This window comes from Vespa crabro, chromosome 2 (genome assembly GCF_910589235.1).
Source record: "Vespa crabro chromosome 2, iyVesCrab1.2, whole genome shotgun sequence".
Classification (NCBI taxonomy): domain Eukaryota; kingdom Metazoa; phylum Arthropoda; class Insecta; order Hymenoptera; family Vespidae; genus Vespa; species Vespa crabro.
In genome coordinates this window covers 3,287,900-3,308,247 of record NC_060956.1, presented here as the reverse complement: position 1 = coordinate 3,308,247, position 20,348 = coordinate 3,287,900, and the positions used below count along the sequence as shown (strand labels likewise).

Genomic DNA, 20,348 nt, shown 5'->3' with positions numbered 1-20,348 from the left:
TCAAAGTTGTTTTATACGATGGCCTACTTATAAGGAAATTTTCGTCTGGCACCTGCTAGAAAGCTGAAGCGTACTTTTGTTTCTTTGTCTTTTTCTTTTTTTTTTTTTTCTTTTTTTTGGGGGGGGGAGGGGGCGGAGTACCTCAACTCGGAAGTGTCTGTCTACTTTACGATGTCTCGCGAACATTGACTGAAATAAGAACGAAAGTCTCTTGACAATCTCGTATTGGCATATTGATGTGTGTGTCTTTCTGTGTGTGTGTGTGTGTGTGTGTGTGTGTGTGTGATTGTCTCTTTGTATGTATATGTACGTTATGTATCGATGACATAAGACTGACGATCGATCAACCGTAACTCCATCGATCGAACATCTCAAACTTCTCCCTTCGATATTGAAATTATTATTATATATGCAATTTTCTTTTCCTATTTCATTTTCACATACAAAAATTTTTGATCTATTAGTTCTACGTATTAATCTTCAACTAAGTTTTTAATCATTAATTATTAATTTTTAATTAAATGAAACCTTTTAATTGATTTTTTTTTTTTTTAAGGACACAATTAAAAAACTATAAGTCACTTTGGAAGAAGAAAAAAATAAAATATATGTATATATTGTATATACGATTGTGTGTGTGTGTAAGTAAGTAAGTAAGTAAAAGATAAAAATTAATATTTAAAAAAAATTAAATAATAAAAAAGATATATGTTTCTCGTTAATAAATCATTAAAATTTGTTTAAGATGACAACAGTGTACGTCGTAGCTTCGAAAAGATATAATAGGATGTTGAAGCGGACCCATTCTATTGTTTAAAGGCATCATGAGTCAGAACTTATTGACCACTCATGTGGGCGTATTCCTGTCTATAAGTATATACAAAGCAAAATGACTTTCTTCTGATGAAAGAAAATATATTCATAGATTTATATATGTATAAAGATCCGAATGCTATACTTCTTCGTCCTTCGATTTGAAACGATCGTTATTACCTTTTTTACCGTAGATTCCAACGATTCCAATAACATACATCCGGTTTAATAGAAGAAAGGAATTAAAATTAGAACGTTTCTTGTCACGAAACTTTGTCATTTTTATCCGTAAGTAATTGTATATTATAATTGGGATTTTTTTTATAGTTTTTCTCTTTTTTTTTTTTTCTCCTTCCCTTTAATTTACCATTGACATTTATAAGCTTTGCACGATACCAATTGATACTCTTATTTGATTCATTAAGATTATTCGAACTTTATATTTGAAAATATTAATTTTCTGTTTTTCTTTTTTTTTTCTTTTTTTTCTTTCATTCATTCATTCATTAAAAATTCATTTTACATATATATGTATATATATATATATATATATATATATATATATATATACATATACACACACACACGCGCACATTCATAGTGATAATTATTTTGTTCGGAAAGGCTTAATTGTAGGATTATTAAAATTAAAAAGAAATAATATTTTCATACTAGATACGTACAATGTTGATAAAATATATTTTGTTAACATAGAAATTCTTTCGGTCATCATTATTTCAATCATTTAGATGTGTCGTACAATAATAGACTATTAATTTGTTTGAATTTTTCTTTTAGGATTTATGAGATCTATGAATTAAAGTGGAAGTGCGAATCAATGGAGAATAAGAGAATACGATGTTGTTCTGAGTGTCTCTCCACTCCCCACTCTGATAGAGAATCCAGAGTTATATACCTGGTGGAGGCAACTTTCAGCGGGTCGCACTATATAAGAGAATGACGAGCCGACCGCCCATGATAAAAGCTCGTGTGTGTTGTCAATCCTGTGTACGTGCTCATTGTTAACTTTCCCTCTCTACCTTCGTGTCTTGTCGACAGGTAAGTGAGGTTCAACAAAAATTTTAGTTCCTTCTTAGTTCAAAAAAAAAAATTTCTTTCTCTTCTTTTCTTTTCTTTTCTATTTTCTTCGTTTTCCTCTTTCTTCTCCTCTCTTTACTTTTTTCTCTTTGCACAGAAGAAAAAGCAAGCGACATTGGCGACATCAAAAAAAAAAAAAGAAAAAAAAAAAGAAAAAGAAAAAGAAAAAGAAAAGAAAAGCGAAAGTAAAAGTAAAAACAAAGGACAAAAGAAAAAAATATAAAGGCAAATCTTTTCTGTCCAATTTCTTCGAATTCGTGCGATTACGATCCAAGGAACAGTGAAGTGTCTTCTTCTCATAGTTTTAATTTCAAATGATTTTTCCAAAAAAAAAAAGAAAAATACGATATTATCGATATTAATATTCATGACAGTGTGAAATCTACGGTGTTACTTTTGAAATATGCACTTTGTGTACCAGATAAGTTAATATGAATATCTTTGTATTGATTGATCGCATATTAATTGTTGTTTCTTTTCTCGAAGAGAAAGAAAGAAAAAAAAACCCTCATGAAAAATAAATGGAAAAAAAAAAAGATTAAAGAAGAACAAAGAAAAAAAAGACACGAAATTTTAATATCGCGAACGACACGCGTGATTTTACTTATACGCATAATGAGAGAGATAGAGAGAGAGAGAGAGAGAGAGAGAGAGAGAGAGAGAGAGAGGCAAAGATCGAGGTATGATATTAGGGCAACGTCCGACACGATTATAACACATAATTAAACTGGTTCGTGTATCATGAAATGAACGATACCTTTTTGTCGGCGTTGGAAAATGTATAAAATTAGTTTGGTCACGCACGGTGTGTCAAGAGTTATGACACGTGCTACTCGGAAATCTACGTGTGAAAACCGGTCGCAAATCTTACGATTACGAATCAGGAACGAATTTGCAATCGTGAATAAAACTGGCTGATAAATCGAAAGATTTATTTGCAATATACGTATATATAAATAACTTTGACATCTCGAATAATTTCTCTTTATCAATCATATTAAATTATTAATTTTTATTATATAATTAAATTATTACTATTACTTCGATTAGTACTTTCTCTCTCTCTCTCTCTCTCTCTCTCTCTCTCTCTTTTCAATTTTTTTTCTTTTTCTTTTGTTCTTTGTCACGATTAAAATACAACTTATTATAACTACAACTTTTATTATATTTCTTTTTTATTCTTCTTTTTTCTATTCTTTTGTGTTACATTTGTTTTTATTGATAAATCGAATAGAAAGTTTATTTGTAATAATATTCGATCTTTCTCTCTCTCTCTCTCTTTTTCTTTCTCTTTTTCTTTCTCTTTTTCTTTGTGAGAAAAATATTAATTATCTCGTCAAATATAAATTGACGATATTTCTATTCAATTAAAAATTCTATACAATTTCTGTTTTCCTGTCGCTAGAGAATTCACGTAGAATTGTGAACGTCTGGAAGAAAAGAAAAGAAAAGAAAAAAGAAAGGAAAAAAAAAAATGTCGCTATAGCAATAAAGTGTGCTCCAGATTTCCTTAAGAGCGTGTCCAGAACCAGTCGAGTGGTTGGTTGGTTGGTTGGTTGGTTGGCCGGTTACGTGTTCCTGCACGCGGATTATATTATATAGCCGCGTTCTCCGCATTTATACTTGCGGGACAACTATCTCTTTTTATATTATGCAATTGCTTTCTTCGACCGGCGAACATTTTTAAAAGAAGCCAACGTATTTAATATACCCCGCCTATTTTCGTTTCTTTTGCAAAATTTCTCAAATTTCTATTTTTATTATCATACACTATTATCTTAAATTTACAATTAAAAACGTACGATCAGTTGCTTAGATGTGAATGAATTAAAAAAAAAGAAAAAAAAGAGGAAAAGAAAAGCACACAAAAGGAGAGAAAAAAAAACAAAAAAGAAAAGAAAGGAAGAGGATAACAAAAAATTATTCGTACGTTTAGCATCTGTCATTTTCCAAATTTTTATCATCAACGAAAATATTCATATATTATATCATGATATATTAACGTGTAAATGATTATGAAAGTAGCTAAAATAAGAAAAAAAAAAAAAAAAAGAAAAAAGAAGAAAAAAAGAAAAAGAAAAATAAATAAATAAAAAACATGTTTTTATTTTATAAAAAAGAAAAAAGAAAATAAAGAACGCAAAATATTATTATTACTTTTCATAATTACTAACTCGTAATGTCCAATGTTGAATATTAAATTGTGATTAGGATTAATTTAATGGGAAAGATGTATCAGATAAATGAATAACTCACGTATTCTAATCGCGTTCCAAGTGACAGTGATACTTGACCCGTACGATACTTCATCGCATTACGATCGGACTTACGCAACTCAATGCTTTATTCTCCAACAAGCCGCAGGAATGAGACCATATGCAATTGGAGAAATGTCTATCACGTTGCATTTCAGATCTCGACAATGATTCTGAATTAATTCCAATTCGAACAGATGAAAAATATCGATTAGCGATTTACGTAGAACGAACACGTAATATCAGATTATTATTTTATTGCGATTATGTGAAAACAGGAAGAATTGTTTCTTTTCTCTTTTTATTTGTTTTATTTGTCATTCTCTTTCTCTCTTTCTTTCTTTCTTTCTTTTGTTTTTTTTTTTTTTTTTTTTTTTTTTTTTTTTTTTTTTTTTTTTTTTAACACGATCGACTCTATTCACCAATCAATTTGAAAGTTTCAAATCGATCTGATCTGTCTCATTGCGCTATCGGAGAAATCTCGTCGAATTATATGAAACGGAAGGAGATATTTAAATCTATTTCACTTTAAATAATATTCACTGTGGTATGTTAATTACAGATAAAACCAGCTGCAACGTAATAAAAGGAAAAAAGGAAAAAAAAATAAATAAATGATAATTATCGTTTCAATAGAATTTACATATACGCGTCTGTTATGTATATACGTAGAATCTTTTATTGAGGAAATCAATATCTACGTTCGGATATTTATCTGTATAAATTAGAATTTTCGTCGATCGAAAACTAGTTCAATATATATATATACATATATATATATATATATATATATATATATATATATATATATATGTGTGTGTAGAACTAATAATGTATTAACTCAGAAAACTTTCTACAAGATAATTCCGAGCACAGTATCTTTATCGTAATCGATTTATATCTTTTTCTTTCTTTTCTCTCTCTCTCTCTTTCTTTTTTTTTCTTTTTTCTTCTTTCTTCTTTTTACATCTTACGCTTGATCGCGCCCACGCAAATATTTCGTGCTTTCGTACGATTTATTTATGTAATATTCACGATCGAATTTATGATTTTCCTTCGTTTTTAAAAAAAGTCAATTAAAAGGGCAAATAGAGCGTATATAATTATTTGAGTCAAAAAAGAAGAACAAAAAAAAAATGGTAAAAACAAAAATTAAATAATACGAGCCACGTACAAAATTTTCTATCGATCGTTTCAAATACTATCGATAAATTTCATCTATCACTTTTATTATAATTATCTACCTTCAAATGAAACTTGTATCAAATTAATTTTCATCTATCCGTTTCGTTGTATAATCATATTAACATCGTATTAAAACTTCTACTAAATAATTTTCATCCATTCAATTTATCATATTTATTTAATTTCTAATCAAACCTATATCGAATAATTAAGATCTATTCTTTCATTATAATTTATAATCGTATCAAATAATTTTTATCCATTCTATTATCCTAATTATCTACTTTATAGATATAAATTAAATCTATTATCTTATTAAGATATATATATATATATATATATATATATATCTTATTTTTATTTTTTATCTAAATGCAATAGATAAACGTGGACTTACCGAATGGTAGCAAAATTAAATTCAAAGAGAAGAGTGACAAATGTGAGAACGATTTTTCTTTCTTGACGGATGTACGAAATTGAAGAAATTGGAATGAAAGAATGAAAAGAAGAAGAAAAAAAGAAAGAAAGGAAATAAAGTGAAGAGAAAAGGAATCATGTCGGAACGATCGAATTCCATGTGACATTCGAAGTAGAACCAAAAAGTCGATGTCCTTTCCAAGCGTTACGAACGTAACTTCGATATCTTTCACGATCGATCCTTTTATATGTATATATATATATATATATACTATATACATACAACGAATAAGTCGACTTGAAGATATCCGATACAGACACGTTTGTTTCTTTTTCGTTCTTTTTTCTCTTTGTCGAGCTGATTTTTATACGCAGTCCCCTCTCACTTTCACTCGATCGAGTCTCGAGCCACGAACCAACCACCACTATTCTTAACAATCAACTTCAACCATCACCTTTTATAATGTTTCAAATGCAAACAGGGCAGGGCCAATAGAAATTTTTAATTTTGATCATCTCGATCAAATTAAAAATGAAAAAAATCATAATTCATACTAACACATATCGTCGTAATTATTAAAATTTTCAATCGTTTCATATATAATTTTTCAATGAAAACTCGATCGAAAAGATCGATCGATCAATCCATAAATAAAAATATCATGACCATTTTAAAAACTAATCGTCAAAATCTTTAAAAAATTTCGATCGTTTTTCATACGATTTTTCTTAGAAAATACGATCGATCATTTCGATCGGTCATCTTAAATATATCGATCAAAATGTAAAAGTGAAAATCATGACCATCGATCGTCAAAGTCACGGATAAATTATAGTAATTGCGAGAAATTATTTGGAAAGTAAGTAGTCTCCAATAAAAATATATATATATATACTCTTTCATAAATTGATTGGATACATCAACGATTTCTCGTTAATTTATTTATAACGTTATTAACTTGGACCTTCTTAAGGAATTGGTTTACGTAAGAACGCATTAATTATTAAACGAAAAATGATAAAAATATTTGACTCTTGACCTTTTCCAGCCTACGTACGGAGAAAGATTCTTATGTAACGAGTCATAACTTTTAGGTTGCACTTTCAATTCTACGCAAAGAACAGGTGCACAGAGAGGATATGAGCATTTTGATTAGGTTAACACGAGTCTAATTAATTGACGATTAGAACGATATCATTGAACTAAAAATTATTAGATGATCGTTATCATCATGATCGTGCAAATGTAATATATAATAATTAAAAAAAAAAAAAATAATAATAATAATAATAATAATAAAAGAGATCTAAGAAAAATAAATAAGTATTCATTCGATCAAATGAGTTTTATGATTGGATTTGCATTCACTTTATCATCATCATCATCATCATCATCATTTGAATACAATATAGAATGAGTATTAGAAGGAATAACAAAAGGGAAGTTTAATAGAGTTAAATAGAGTCTGAGACGAATAGATAGAAAGTTGAAAAAATAATAACAATGAATTGAAACACGTGTTTTTCTAAACGCTAATATTAATGTTAGTGTTGAAGGATGAATGGAAGATGATAAAAATTAAGTTCCTTTTCAGTACCAATTACAATTAAATTGTAAATAAATTAGATTCTATTTATCATTATTATCGTCATATCTCATCATCATGATCATTTCAAATGTAATTATATATATATATATATATATATATATATATATATATATATATATATATATATATATATATATATATAAATATATAGATCAGTCAAATCGGAAAGATTCATTCGATCAAATGAGTTTCGTCTCACATAAAGAATCTTTAACGAATCGTGAAATCAAGCACTTGTCCGAGTTTTGCATGCTTAGAAAGTGGTAACACGCTTTCCACGCAGCACATTGCCAAGCAAACCATAAATGGAGCTAGTAAAATGAATAATAGGCTATGTTTAAATGTCAAAAAAAGATTCATGTGAGATTTGAAATATGAACATTTTCAATTGAACGTGACAATATTCTAATCGTTTCTCCATACAAATGTGTCTTTTCGTAGACTCGAATTGATTAATTTTTTTTTCCTTTTTTTTTCCTAAAAATATTAAAATCATCGATCTGTTCTTCTTACGAATATTCGTATTGTTGTTACATTTACAATATTGATCGAAAGGAAACTCACGTGGAAGTTCAAATAGATACATTTTCGATTGAACGAAACAATATTCCCATAATTTTTTTTTTTTGTTCTTTTTCTATACAAACGTGTCTTCTTGTTTGTCTACTCAAATCAATTGATTTTTGTTTGACAAACAAATCGTTGATTTGTTTTCCTTCGTAAATATTCTTACTTATATCAAACATTTTTATGATCCATCATAAACGATCCCTCACGCGAGACAAGTATGTTTTCTCTTCGCCTAAAACAAATGAATTCTAATGTATATTTGTGTGTGTGTTTCTTTTTTTATCTTTTTGCATTTAGCTTTCCAGTTTATTTCCATAAATGGAGAAAACGTTCGTTCATCGACATGTAAAAGGATCATGAATGAAGAGAAAAGTAGAGAAAAATAAAAAGGAAAGAGGAATAAAAGAGAGAGAAAGATAAAAAGATATAGAAAGAGATGATAGAAAGTGATGTTTTAGATAGCGCCAATTGGCCGAAATAAAGCACTTTGCCATTGGCTTTCTAAAAGTTTTACTCGACTCTTGTACTTTCGCTTTAACGAACATAAGCTTAGAAATCATGCAAATACAATGTATAAATGACGTTAATAAGCCATCGTAATTTCGTATAATTGAGTGAACTTCGATGGTCAAGGTTACTTTCACTCGAGTATATACATAAATATATAATACGTGAATATGCGTGATACTTAAGAGATCGAACGTATTTATTATATTTATTATGAAAGTATAAAAATTTATAATCGTAAAATTAATTCCGACTTTCTCATTGATTATTTCAGAATGTATCGTGTTTGTCTGCTGTTCGTAATCGCGACATCAGTGGCGCAAGGTCCTTACGATTTAGAATCAAGAGCTGTAACTCTTCCTGGCAAGCCAACATTAGGGCCACTTTATACGTCCGCATTAGGTGGGAGTCAAGGTTTTCGTGATAACAGTTACGAAGATAATGCTGTAACACCCACCCCATCGTCTGCTCCACTTTACAGAAATCCGAACAATCAACCACCCGTAATATCAAATTCTTTTTAATTATTGAAATTCTATTGGAATATAATGATGACCAGGTAATTTTTTATCTTCATTTTGTATTTTAGTTGTATCGTAAACCAACATCGTCACCGCTCGATGGTTCTCATGATTATCAATCAAGTGTAAGAGTAGGAGGTGGTCCACCAGCACGTGGTCCACCACCTCTTCGTGGTGGTGGTGGTCCGATTGGTCCCAATGGCCCGGTACTTAGATCATAACATTTATTTATCATTAATAGAGAATTATCATTGAAATTAGATCATATCAAATAATAATTTTTATTAAAGATCAATGCGGAAGAAATCGAGGAAGAGAAAGAGGAACCGGATCGTTTGACCCTTCTACTTCCTCAGAGCAAGTTCGATTGTGTTGGTAAACAAACTGGATATTATGCCGACGAAGATTTGCATTGCGAGGTCTTCCACTATTGTCATGAAAATGCGAAACATTCCTGGATCTGTCCAGAAGGATTTACATTCCATCAGGTAATTATTGACACGTGACTTGAACATTAACAACAATTTTCACTTTACGATTTGGCATGATCGTAATAAATGCGGTATGTGCTCTTAAACTTTGAAAAAATTCCAAATAGCGGCTTAGACCGCAGCTGTGCGCCAATTTATTTCAGAATAACTTCCGGGGTAAAGGACCTCGTATTTCCTTCCTAAGGAAATATAAAATGAAATAGTATCGTCAAACTAAATACTACTTTCGCTTTTCAACAATCAAAGGTCATTAACTGATGGCTTTATGTTTAAGGTTCACCTGATTTGTATGCCACCGAGCGGTGATATCAGTTGCAAAAAGAGCTCGCAATATCATTTCGTCAATGAATATCTTTACAAACCATTGAACCAAGCCGAAGCTGAAACGAAACCTAACGTGACCTTGAGATACAGCGAGAGGTATTATCCAGCGGATATATATACCGATGAAAGGGAGGCAGGCGATTATCAGATCACTCCTACGTCAGCACCTGTTCGACGTCCTCTGCAACAGGTACCGTTACCATATCATTTCTGAAGACTCCTTAATCGTGATACCAGCACACTGACGTCCAACTTCAATAATTTGGATCCATTTTTCGTGACGCGCCAGAATATATATGACTGGCTTGTTCGATGAAAAGTACGGGGGAAAAAAAAGAAAATCAATGAACGAATGGATCTCCGTTCACGATCAACGTCATCATTATTCGCATGTTGTTGTTCATTATTGTTATTTTTGAAGTTGAAATATAGATTGGATTTCTTTGTGCATGTTGTCTTTCTCCTATTCTATATCTTTTCTCTTTTTCTTTCTCTCTCTCTTTCTCTCTCTCTTCTTCCATATTCTCAAATTTTTTTATCTTCTTCATACTGTCTTTTGCTTTGTTCTACACTTTGCTTACTCTCATGATTGCACTCTTATAAATTATGCCGCAACATCATTCATCATGCTCAGCTTTTGAACCAGTTCGAATGATGAAACTCTTCGTTGTCTTCGATAAAATAAATACCGTAGAAAATACAACGAATGAAATTCGCAATAATTTATTTCCCTGTAAATCGTCATTTTCGTTTATTAAATTTTCCAATCCGTTCAGGTTTTCACCGGTCAACCATCAGCAGCTTTGAACAGCATTCCTTCGTCGGCACGTCCTCAAATACAAGTACCGCAATTTCGTCTACCGGTGAATCAAGTTTTTCATAGTCCCGAAGAAGTGAATATACCTCTTCAACATAGACGACCTCAACCACAACAGCATCAAGCGATCAGAAGATTCCCTCAAGTTCGACCTGCGGAAGAAGATTACGAGTAAACTCTGAGAATTTCTTTTCCATATATATGTATATATATACACATATATGTATACATATATATATATTTCCATATATGTGTATATATATATATATATTTTATTTTATTTTTATTTTTTAATTCATTTCTTAAATTCATCGAAAAATTCGAAATTATTACTCGGAGAGACGTATAATAATTCGTTCGTTTCAAGATCATATATATTCGTCTCATTTTCGTCATTTCATTTCTCATAAATTTTTTATCATACGAATTTTATTATCCCACTGTTTAATCGTATAAACGGCATCAATTTATTTGTAATTAATGGCATGAAAGTTGAACTATAGGGATAGAATCAATATATTTATTCTATTATTTTTCAAAGTAATACTCGTATCTCTCTCTCTCTCTCTTTCTCTCTCTTTCTCTCTAGCGTGCGCATTTCTCTTTTTTTTCTTTCTTTTTTTCTTTGTTTTTGCTTTACATTCGCAAATAAAAATTTTAAATGATTTCTTTGATATCGCGCGTCGGCTATGATCGTGTAACACCAAACAAAAGAAAATATCCATTGAATATTATTATTATCATTAAATGATCTTCCTCGTTTCTAAAAACGAAAGAGAAAAAAAGAACTAATATTTTTATAACATTTTAACTTTCTAAGCCATTTTTTATCATTATTTTATTATTATAATTATTGTAAATAATAAGTGATAATAATTAGATAATAAAACGAGATCGTATCTATGATTATTTTTATTTCATATGTATAATATGTAATTAATTCAATTAATTCAAAAGGAAGATCAATAAATTGTTATAAAGTTATTTTTTCCAATGATAATTATCAATATTTATATATGAAACTTTTATCATTATGTATTTTTTTTTTTTTTCTTAAATAATATAATAATCATTCTTCAGCGGCGAGATATACAACGAATTTAATTCCGGAAAATTTATATTCTTTATGAATGAAATTAAGTATTTACCGAAGAGAAAGTTTCCTCGTTTTTTCACGCTGTGTAATATGTAATGTGTGTAAATTGTAACATAAAATACATGCGAAATTACGTAAACATCTTATTCTGTATTAAATTATATGTTTTATTTTAAATATTAATTTTTTTTTTTTTTAATAATGGTGTACATATACGCCGAAGTGATATCACGTTAATACAAAGTAGGCAATACCTATGAAGAAATCAACATTATTTCTTTCACAGTATATGAAATTATTCACATATCATTCTCGTTAATCTCATATTAATACTATTTCAAAATAAGTTTCTATGGATGATTTTCGCGATTATTACAGAGTATATGATAAATGGATAAAAATATAACAACCTCTGTAAGCACAAGATCAATACTGTCTCATCATATAATTTACAATTAAATATTATCAATTATCTTTAATACTGTACAATTTAATCATTGCAAGTACATTTCGTCATTAGTTTCATTTACTATTGTTAATGATGATGATGTTAATAATAATATAATAATAATAATAATAATAATAATAATAATAATAATAATAATAATAATAATAATAATAATAATAATAATAAATGATGATGCATACAATGTGTGACAATTGGATATGAACGTTATCTAATTTTTTAAATGAGGCAGTATCATTTGTAGTTTGAAGAAAAAAGAAGAAAAAGGAAGAAAAAAAACATGATCGTAATTTTTCCATAATTATACATTTTCATAATTTTTATACAGCATCCCTTTCTACCATGCATATCTGAATTTAAATGTTTTTCATTTCAGAATGATCATATACATAGAAAGAGTAAATACACTCTGATTCTGTACCTTGCAAAAGAATCTGTGCATCTGTAAGGAACACTGCTTTCAGTATAAAATTTGGCACTATTTTATATAACCATTCTCTTTATAAATAATAAACATTACTAACTATTTTTAAAAACTATGCACACAGTGTGATGCGAGGGCTCAATCAATTTGATTTTAAGCCATGCATATATTTTCGAACTGCAATTAGTGGAATTTTGATATCTCATTTTACTACTGTATCCTTGAATGAATAAACAATATACATTTTTTTTTCTTTTCTTTTTTTTTCTTTTTTTTCCATTTTTTTTGTTTTTTTTTTTTGTTTTTTTTTTTGTTTTTTTTTTGTTTTTTTTTTTTAATCAGGAAGGCTTACTAATATATAATAGTTTTTTCATAGATGAAATATATATATACATATATGTATGTATGCATACGTAGTATGTGTGTATATACATATATATATATATATATATAACATCTTTTCTACACAGTAACTTCATTCTAAAATACTTGCATTGTGTTAACTGATTGCAAAGAAATGTTTAAGAATACAATGAAGTGAGGAAAACAAAATAAATAAAATATCAAAAACATGAAAAATGCATTAGAAAATATTAATCCATAAAATACACTTAAACACAAAACAAATTAATCTAAAATTCAAAATTTTAATAAATTATTATTATGTTCAATCTATATATAAGTGTAATATTAGAATGAAAGCATATATATCTTAACTATTACCACATACATGATTGAAAACAAATAATATGATAGTAATAAAATATAAAAATAATTAATAAATGCTTAATTTTTCTTTTTTTGTTTTTTTTTTTTTTTTGTGAATATTAACATACCATTAAATTGTAATTTTTTTTTTCTTTTTGTTTTCTTTAAACAACGCAGTCACAACTTTCCATATCTGGTGGGTTTGCATTACCTTCTATAATATACAATTACAAATTTCGATTTTGATTTTATGACAATGGACATTTAATTATACTATCCTCCTGTGTGTGAGTGTGTGTGTGTGTGTGTGTGTTAAGATAGAAATGTATAGAAAAATTATAATTCGATATTATCATTCAAGGTCTCGCGATATTTTTTATGTATATAAAATAAATCAATGATTATAAGGTATAAGTTCCTGAGAGACACAAAGTATGTTTTGCTACTTAAGAGAATTTATCCAATAATATTAGAACATACTTAATTCTGATAATAAAACATTATGTTTGTTTATTGAAAATAGAAAAGATAGGGAAGGATTATTCGTAAGTAAAAAGAGATTACAAATGAAAGGATCTTTCAATGCTATTTTAACGATCAAGTGATATTAGTTCTTAATGATCTTAGGCATTAAGATATGTATACTGAATGAAGTGGCACCCTGAGTAAGAGAGAGAAAATCTTAAATAAAATCAAATTCTCAAGAAGCAAGTGTATTAAACTGGCAATTATGGAAATATCTTATTTCACCCTATGTAAATGTTCTTGTACTTACATTTAATTATATATATTTAATTAAATCATATATATATATATATATATATATATATATATATATATATATATATGATTCTTTTGCTAATGGTTTACATGCATATTTCTATTCTTCTCAAACCCCTTATTTAATTTAAATTTGATAAACTGTGATAAATTATTAATTTCTTTTTTGTTCTGTATTTTTTTTTTCTTTTTCTTTTTTTTTTTTGTTTTAAACCATGACAGCCTTTAACAATAAATGAACTAAATGATCTTACTTGTAATGTCATGTACATAAATATATCCTGAAACCAAGCTTTCAGGTGATACATTTTGAAATTATGTACTAATAAATGCAAAACTGATACATAATCTAAATATATAACATATTGCAAATCCACCGAAGATATGTTGTTTTAAAGAGAAGCAGCGTAACAGTTCATCACTGAAATATATATATTCTATTACTTATCTGCTATTTTCTTTTTTTTTTTTTTTTTTTTTTAGGTACATCTGAATTTTTTTCTGCATGATGTGATAATAATGCGATAATATGAACAATCTCTAATTAAAAAGAATAACGTGTCAATAAAATTGAAGATATAGGTCTATGTAAGAAATGTACTTGTATACATATTGCTGACATATAAAGATAAAAACAGGTTAAATATAACTAGGAATGTACATATATACCCTCTTCTCTCTCTCTCTCTCTCTCTCTCTCTCTCTCTCTCGCGCGCGCGATAGTTATTTCTCTAATTTGCTTTATCGACTCTACACGAAAAAAAATTATTCCGCTATTAAACTGCATTTCTTGCTATTCAAGTGATAATTTAGTAGCAGCATAAAATTATACTCTACCATAATGAAGTTACTCCCATCTTTCCAATTTTATATACACTTGGCTATATTTTTATATTAAGTAACCAATTCGATTATAATAGCACAATCCTTGTTATACGTGCAAAATCTTTTTTTTCGTGAAGAGAAGTTCGTTTATATTGTAGTACCTTAACGTTTATATCTATATATATATATATATATAGATATATATATATTTTAATAGTTACAGTAGTCCCCACAAGATCAAATTCTGTTGTAACATTTGTATCCCTTAATTAACAAACATGTATGTAATACAGATGATATTATGTATACACTTTAGGAGAGCCAGATGATTATTATTAATAATTTAATTAAAACTGGAAGTCCCATATAAGACAGAGTTTGATCTTGAAATCTTGAAGACAGATAAATTCGTTCACTTCCCATATTACACATAGGAAATATTGAACTGGTATGATTTGGCTGTTCAAATATAATTTGATTAAAGGTAAATTGACATTTCCTTTTTTTTTCTTACTATGTTAATCATTTCGTAAGATATGAAGGCAGGTGTGGAGTACAATTGTCATGCTCTTGTAATTTTTTTTCTTTTCTTATTTTTTTTTTTTTCTTTCTTTCTTTCTGTTTTTTTCTGTATACCTTTAATAAATACCTAAAAATTTTACTAAAGGTTTTTCAAATAAAATATTACTCTTCTCTTATATTTATTAACGATTATATTAAATTTTACTAAAAAGTGATACTAAATTTATTTAGTATTAAAATCATTATCAGGGAACAATAGTAAGCAGTGATTTCCTGGGCCATGCACTTGATCTCCACTGTGCTTTTGCTATTATTTTATAGTGATACACTTCAAATGGGAAGACACTAACTGGCTGACTCTGACAAGCATTTTACTCTCTAATAAATATATCCAGGTACAAAAAGCATACTATTTCAAAAGCAAATGATTTGCAACCAAATTTTACATTTCCTGTTCACAAGAATAAGTTCAGCCACAGAATATAGACCAATTATATATATATATACATATACATATACATATACATATATATATATATATAAAATCAACAATTTCTGTTAATACTTCCACGTGTTATTGCCTATAAACTTATTCAATCTTATGTACTCCATAGGTGCCTCTGTTTTCATTGCTTTATGAAGCATCCATTGAAAACAGGCTAAATATTTCATAAAGTGAAGATGGTATGTGATTTTGCACTCTACAAGTAGCCCATGTATTTTCCATTATTCTGTAAAAGTATATTATTTTATATTGATCAAAATTAAACTTTTTTCTTTTTATTTTGTAATAAAGAATTATCAATGTCACTAACTTAACCACAGTACAAAACCAGGCACACTTCAGGGATCCATAATTTGATGTATTCAGCATTAACTATTTGACAGGACGATAATGAAGTGTTAAATCTGCTGAACTTTTCCAAATGAAATGTCTAACCTGCAATAATATCAAGACACTTTAAAAACGAAATTCTAAGGATTCAAATTTTTATTTAATATTTTGTATTTCCAACTTACAGTCCTTAAGTCCATAGATGGATCTAAAACTTGATCATTACATAAAATTTCAACTTTTTCCTCAGCTAATGAAGAGGAATCTGCATTAGAATCTGTATTTGCTCTATCTCCTGCTGGAGAACCACCAGATACGGAATTACCAACGCCAGTTACTAAACCAGAATCACTCCCTGCACAAAGTGCTTTATCAAAAATATGTTCTGCCACTTTTCGAATTTGTATAAAATCATTTGCAATTAAACGATCCCTTTAAAAAAAAAAAAGATGAGGAATATGAATGTATTAGTGATATATTTCTTTCTCTCTCTCTATATATATATATGTATATCAGTGTAATTTCACATAGAAAATTTACGTTACTTTTTCAGACTTTTCACTCCAGAACTTGCATGTGGAGTTAAATAAAAAGGTATTTTGATGAATTGTGGAAGATTTTTATTTGCTACGATATTAGATACCCATAATGGTACTGTATCATTCAATAATACACTTTCTGTTTCACCTGCAGCATCTCGAACTAGTAACCTACACATTGTTCTACCACCAACTTCACTAAAAATTTATAATTAATTTATAAGTATATTATTAATTTTCAATGGAAAATTAAATGCATTTAATAATCTGACATACCTGAAAATTACAGGTGTATGACCAGGTACAGAAAAATACAAATTTCTACCATTGTCATGCGTTGAACCATTTCCATCATTACCATTTCCCTCATTATCATCATCTGCATTCATTGGTCGCCACCAGTGTTCAAGGAGTGCTTGTAAAAGTAGACTTCCATAATTTACTATAAAGAATTTTAATAATATAATTTTTATACAATGATATACTATATTGCAAAAAAAAAAAAAAAAAAAATACCTTTTTGATCTTGACCCTTATTATCTGTTAGACCAGCTTCTTTAGCAGAAACCCATGCAGAAAAACAATCATTTTCATCTTGTCCTAAATGGATGCTCAACATCTATAAAAAAAAAAAAATAATTTTTGAAAATTGTTCATATCTTTTTTTGATGACCAAGTCAGTATATAAATAAATATATATATATATATATATATATATATATATATATATATATATATATATATATATATATATATGTATACTTGTCTAAATAAATAATAATACAAACCCCAGTCTTGAGATCAACATTAAACCAATTTGGAACATAAACCATTTTATTTCTCTTTTTTATTTCCTGTTCAAAATCTACATGACCTAAATCTTCGACTTTACAGGCTTTTAATACGTCATATAATGCTACATTTTCATCTGTATCTTTTGTTAGAACGTATCTCCTATCATTTAAGATATGACAATGTCGTATTGCAGGAGCTCCTAATATCCTCTGGCTCGGTTCGGTATTTAATGGTACACCAACATTTCCTGCCATTCCTCCAGTAGAATCACAATAATCTCCAATATCTTGCCAATCTCTTTGGCTTATAGACTAATATAATTAAATAATTTCCTTTGTTAATTACTTATTATCTATTAACAATAATGTAATTATTTTATTAGATTACATAAATTTAATAAATTTTAATTACCCAATTATTAATGGTAGATTCACTAGTTGCAACCCAAATACTAGATTGATCAGGTGTCATAGCCATTTTGAGTATGGGTTCTTTTTCTTCGCATATAACAATAGATTTCTCAGGATGGCTTAATTCAGTCATTACAACTCTCTTATCTCTACCACCTGATATTACATGACTAAAAGTATCTGTAGCCTAAAGGGGGGAAAAAAAAAGAAAAATAAAAAAACCAATTGTAGCAATTATAGAAGTATTTATTTATAAATAGCCATTTAAAAGAAATAAAATTATAATTACCAATAATGCCCAGACACCTTCGTTATGTACTCTATAAGTTTGTAAACATCTTTGTTCTCCGAGTGACCATAATTTAATTGTGCCATCTGAACTTGCTGATAAACATTTTGTGCCATCTCTATTTAGCACTAAAGCTTTAATATTGTCTGTATGTCCACGCAGTTTCATAAGTTTTGTACAACACCTTGGATCCCATACTCTAAGAACTTTTTCTGTACTTCCACTTACTATAGCTGTTCCGGTAACATTCATAGCAAGGCTATATATCGAATCCTTGCTGCCAGACAAAGTTGATGCTACAACATTACTATATTTTAAGCAAGCTCTGTATTAATATATATAATTTGTTAAACGCACTTACTCGTCACTGTATTATTACTCGCAGTGAGAGCTGTGAGCGTATTTACATCCCAGAGGTAGATTGTTTTGTCTAAGCCTGCACTAGCTACTAATTCTCTGTCTTTAGCATATGCCAATGCTTTTACATAATCCCTATGAGTCCTTAATGTTGACATGCAAAATCCTTTATGAGCATTCCAAACCTTGACAGTGGTATCAGAGCTAGCAGATATAACTAAAAGAAAAAAAAAAGAAAAAAAAAAAGAAAAAAAATATTACTTTCATTTTGAATCAATATATATATATATATATATATATATATATATATATTCATAATATATATATTCTATAAACGATATATGAATATATCAATAGAAAATAAAATACATACGAGTTTTTCCGCTACAACATAAGACAATATCATTGACCCAATCTGTATGATGTTCCATAGACTGTATATAAGGTTCATTTATGTTCTTACAATTCCATATTCTTATAATGCTATCTCTGCCAGCAGAATAAAGTCTATGTAAAATTGGATCATATTGTAAAGAATTAACGCCAGCTCTGTGCCTTCTTTCTACTTCATCCCTTATGACCATGGATACCTTTATCAAATATTAATACAAAATAGAACATTTTTATTAAACTCATACTTATGACTTTTACTTGATATACAATATATATATATGATATCTCTAATATTTTAATATGATAATATTAACAAAACAATTATACATTGAAAACTTGATAATTATGTTAACAGGTTAATAGGATAAAACGATTACATAATAATATTTAATTATATTATTTATTATTGTAGAAAAGTAAAATTATAATAATGAAAATAAACGTCCATATTTTGGCCGTTTAAAATCCGTGCGTTTATATTTCATCCAAACAAGCAATATGGCGATCGTTGGATTATAATTTGATAATTGAACCAAAGTATCTTATGGTTCTACTGTAAACAATGTTGTCAACATTTGATATAAACATTAGGATGAACGTAACATTAATAAAAGATTTATTACTTCAATTTTATTCATATCGTTCAGAATGTTTCGTCGCCTATAATCAGATCGATTATAAAATTTGTTCTAACAACTTCGAAGGTTTACAAAGTAATAATAAAATAAATGAAACAAAAAAATAACTCGACAGGTAGCTGACCTTTACACGTATCGTGTGTATCACGTCTAATATGTACATACATCTTCGTTTGAAGAAATATATATATATATATATACATATACATATATCATTATATATATATATATATACATATATATATAGATATATACTCAGAAAAGACGTATGATACTTTAAAATCAATGTTTCGTTAGATACTAACGAAAGTTTAGAATAAAATTGTTTTATCATTTCTTGGAAAAAAAAGAAAAAAAAAAAAAAAAAAAAGAAAAAAAAATAAAATAAAAAAAAACATGAAAAAGTAATCACAACTGACGAAGTATTGTCATAAACCTGATGTTCCATGAAATAAGATAAAATGAATAAGAGTAAAAAACGTACGAAAAATAATAAGGAATTTTTAAATATATAACTAAATGAAAAGAGTGATAGGATAGACAATATACATACCTGTATCTTCTTACGTGTACTCTGTCCGCCTGTCTTATGGGCTGCCATTATTATATATCGCCGATGTTATTTCGCTTATCCCCGTGGTAAAATTTAAGTTGCTAACGATG

General features: G+C 28.2%; 2 protein-coding genes across 2 annotated transcripts in view; one reads left to right on the top strand and one right to left on the bottom strand.

The window, feature by feature from the left end:
* The first annotated feature begins 1,745 nt into the window (after positions 1 to 1,745).
* Positions 1,746 to 11,430, top strand: LOC124433193. The gene is made up of 6 exons (XM_046982929.1): positions 1,746 to 1,872; positions 8,730 to 8,958; positions 9,045 to 9,182; positions 9,267 to 9,464; positions 9,742 to 9,981; positions 10,568 to 11,430. Exons 2-6 carry the CDS (start codon positions 8,731 to 8,733, stop codon positions 10,781 to 10,783), a joined length of 1,020 nt encoding a protein of 339 aa, XP_046838885.1. The 5' UTR covers positions 1,746 to 1,872; position 8,730; the 3' UTR covers positions 10,784 to 11,430.
* Positions 11,431 to 14,794: 3,364 nt separating this feature from the next.
* Positions 14,795 to 20,348, bottom strand: part of LOC124433191 (WD repeat-containing protein 48) — a 5,758-nt gene continuing 204 nt past the window's right edge. The window contains exons 1-12 of the mRNA XM_046982925.1: positions 20,239 to 20,348; positions 19,028 to 19,244; positions 18,659 to 18,871; positions 18,298 to 18,593; positions 18,010 to 18,195; positions 17,592 to 17,909; positions 17,320 to 17,422; positions 17,080 to 17,245; positions 16,810 to 17,001; positions 16,450 to 16,696; positions 16,245 to 16,369; positions 14,795 to 16,160 (exon numbers count right to left, since the gene is read on the bottom strand). The exon at positions 20,239 to 20,348 is cut by the window's right edge and continues 204 nt beyond it. Coding sequence (XP_046838881.1) covers positions 16,307 to 16,369; positions 16,450 to 16,696; positions 16,810 to 17,001; positions 17,080 to 17,245; positions 17,320 to 17,422; positions 17,592 to 17,909; positions 18,010 to 18,195; positions 18,298 to 18,593; positions 18,659 to 18,871; positions 19,028 to 19,244; positions 20,239 to 20,286 — 2,049 coding nt within the window. The 5' untranslated portion in view covers positions 20,287 to 20,348 and the 3' untranslated portion in view covers positions 14,795 to 16,160; positions 16,245 to 16,306. The remainder of the gene's footprint in view (positions 16,161 to 16,244; positions 16,370 to 16,449; positions 16,697 to 16,809; positions 17,002 to 17,079; positions 17,246 to 17,319; positions 17,423 to 17,591; positions 17,910 to 18,009; positions 18,196 to 18,297; positions 18,594 to 18,658; positions 18,872 to 19,027; positions 19,245 to 20,238) is intronic.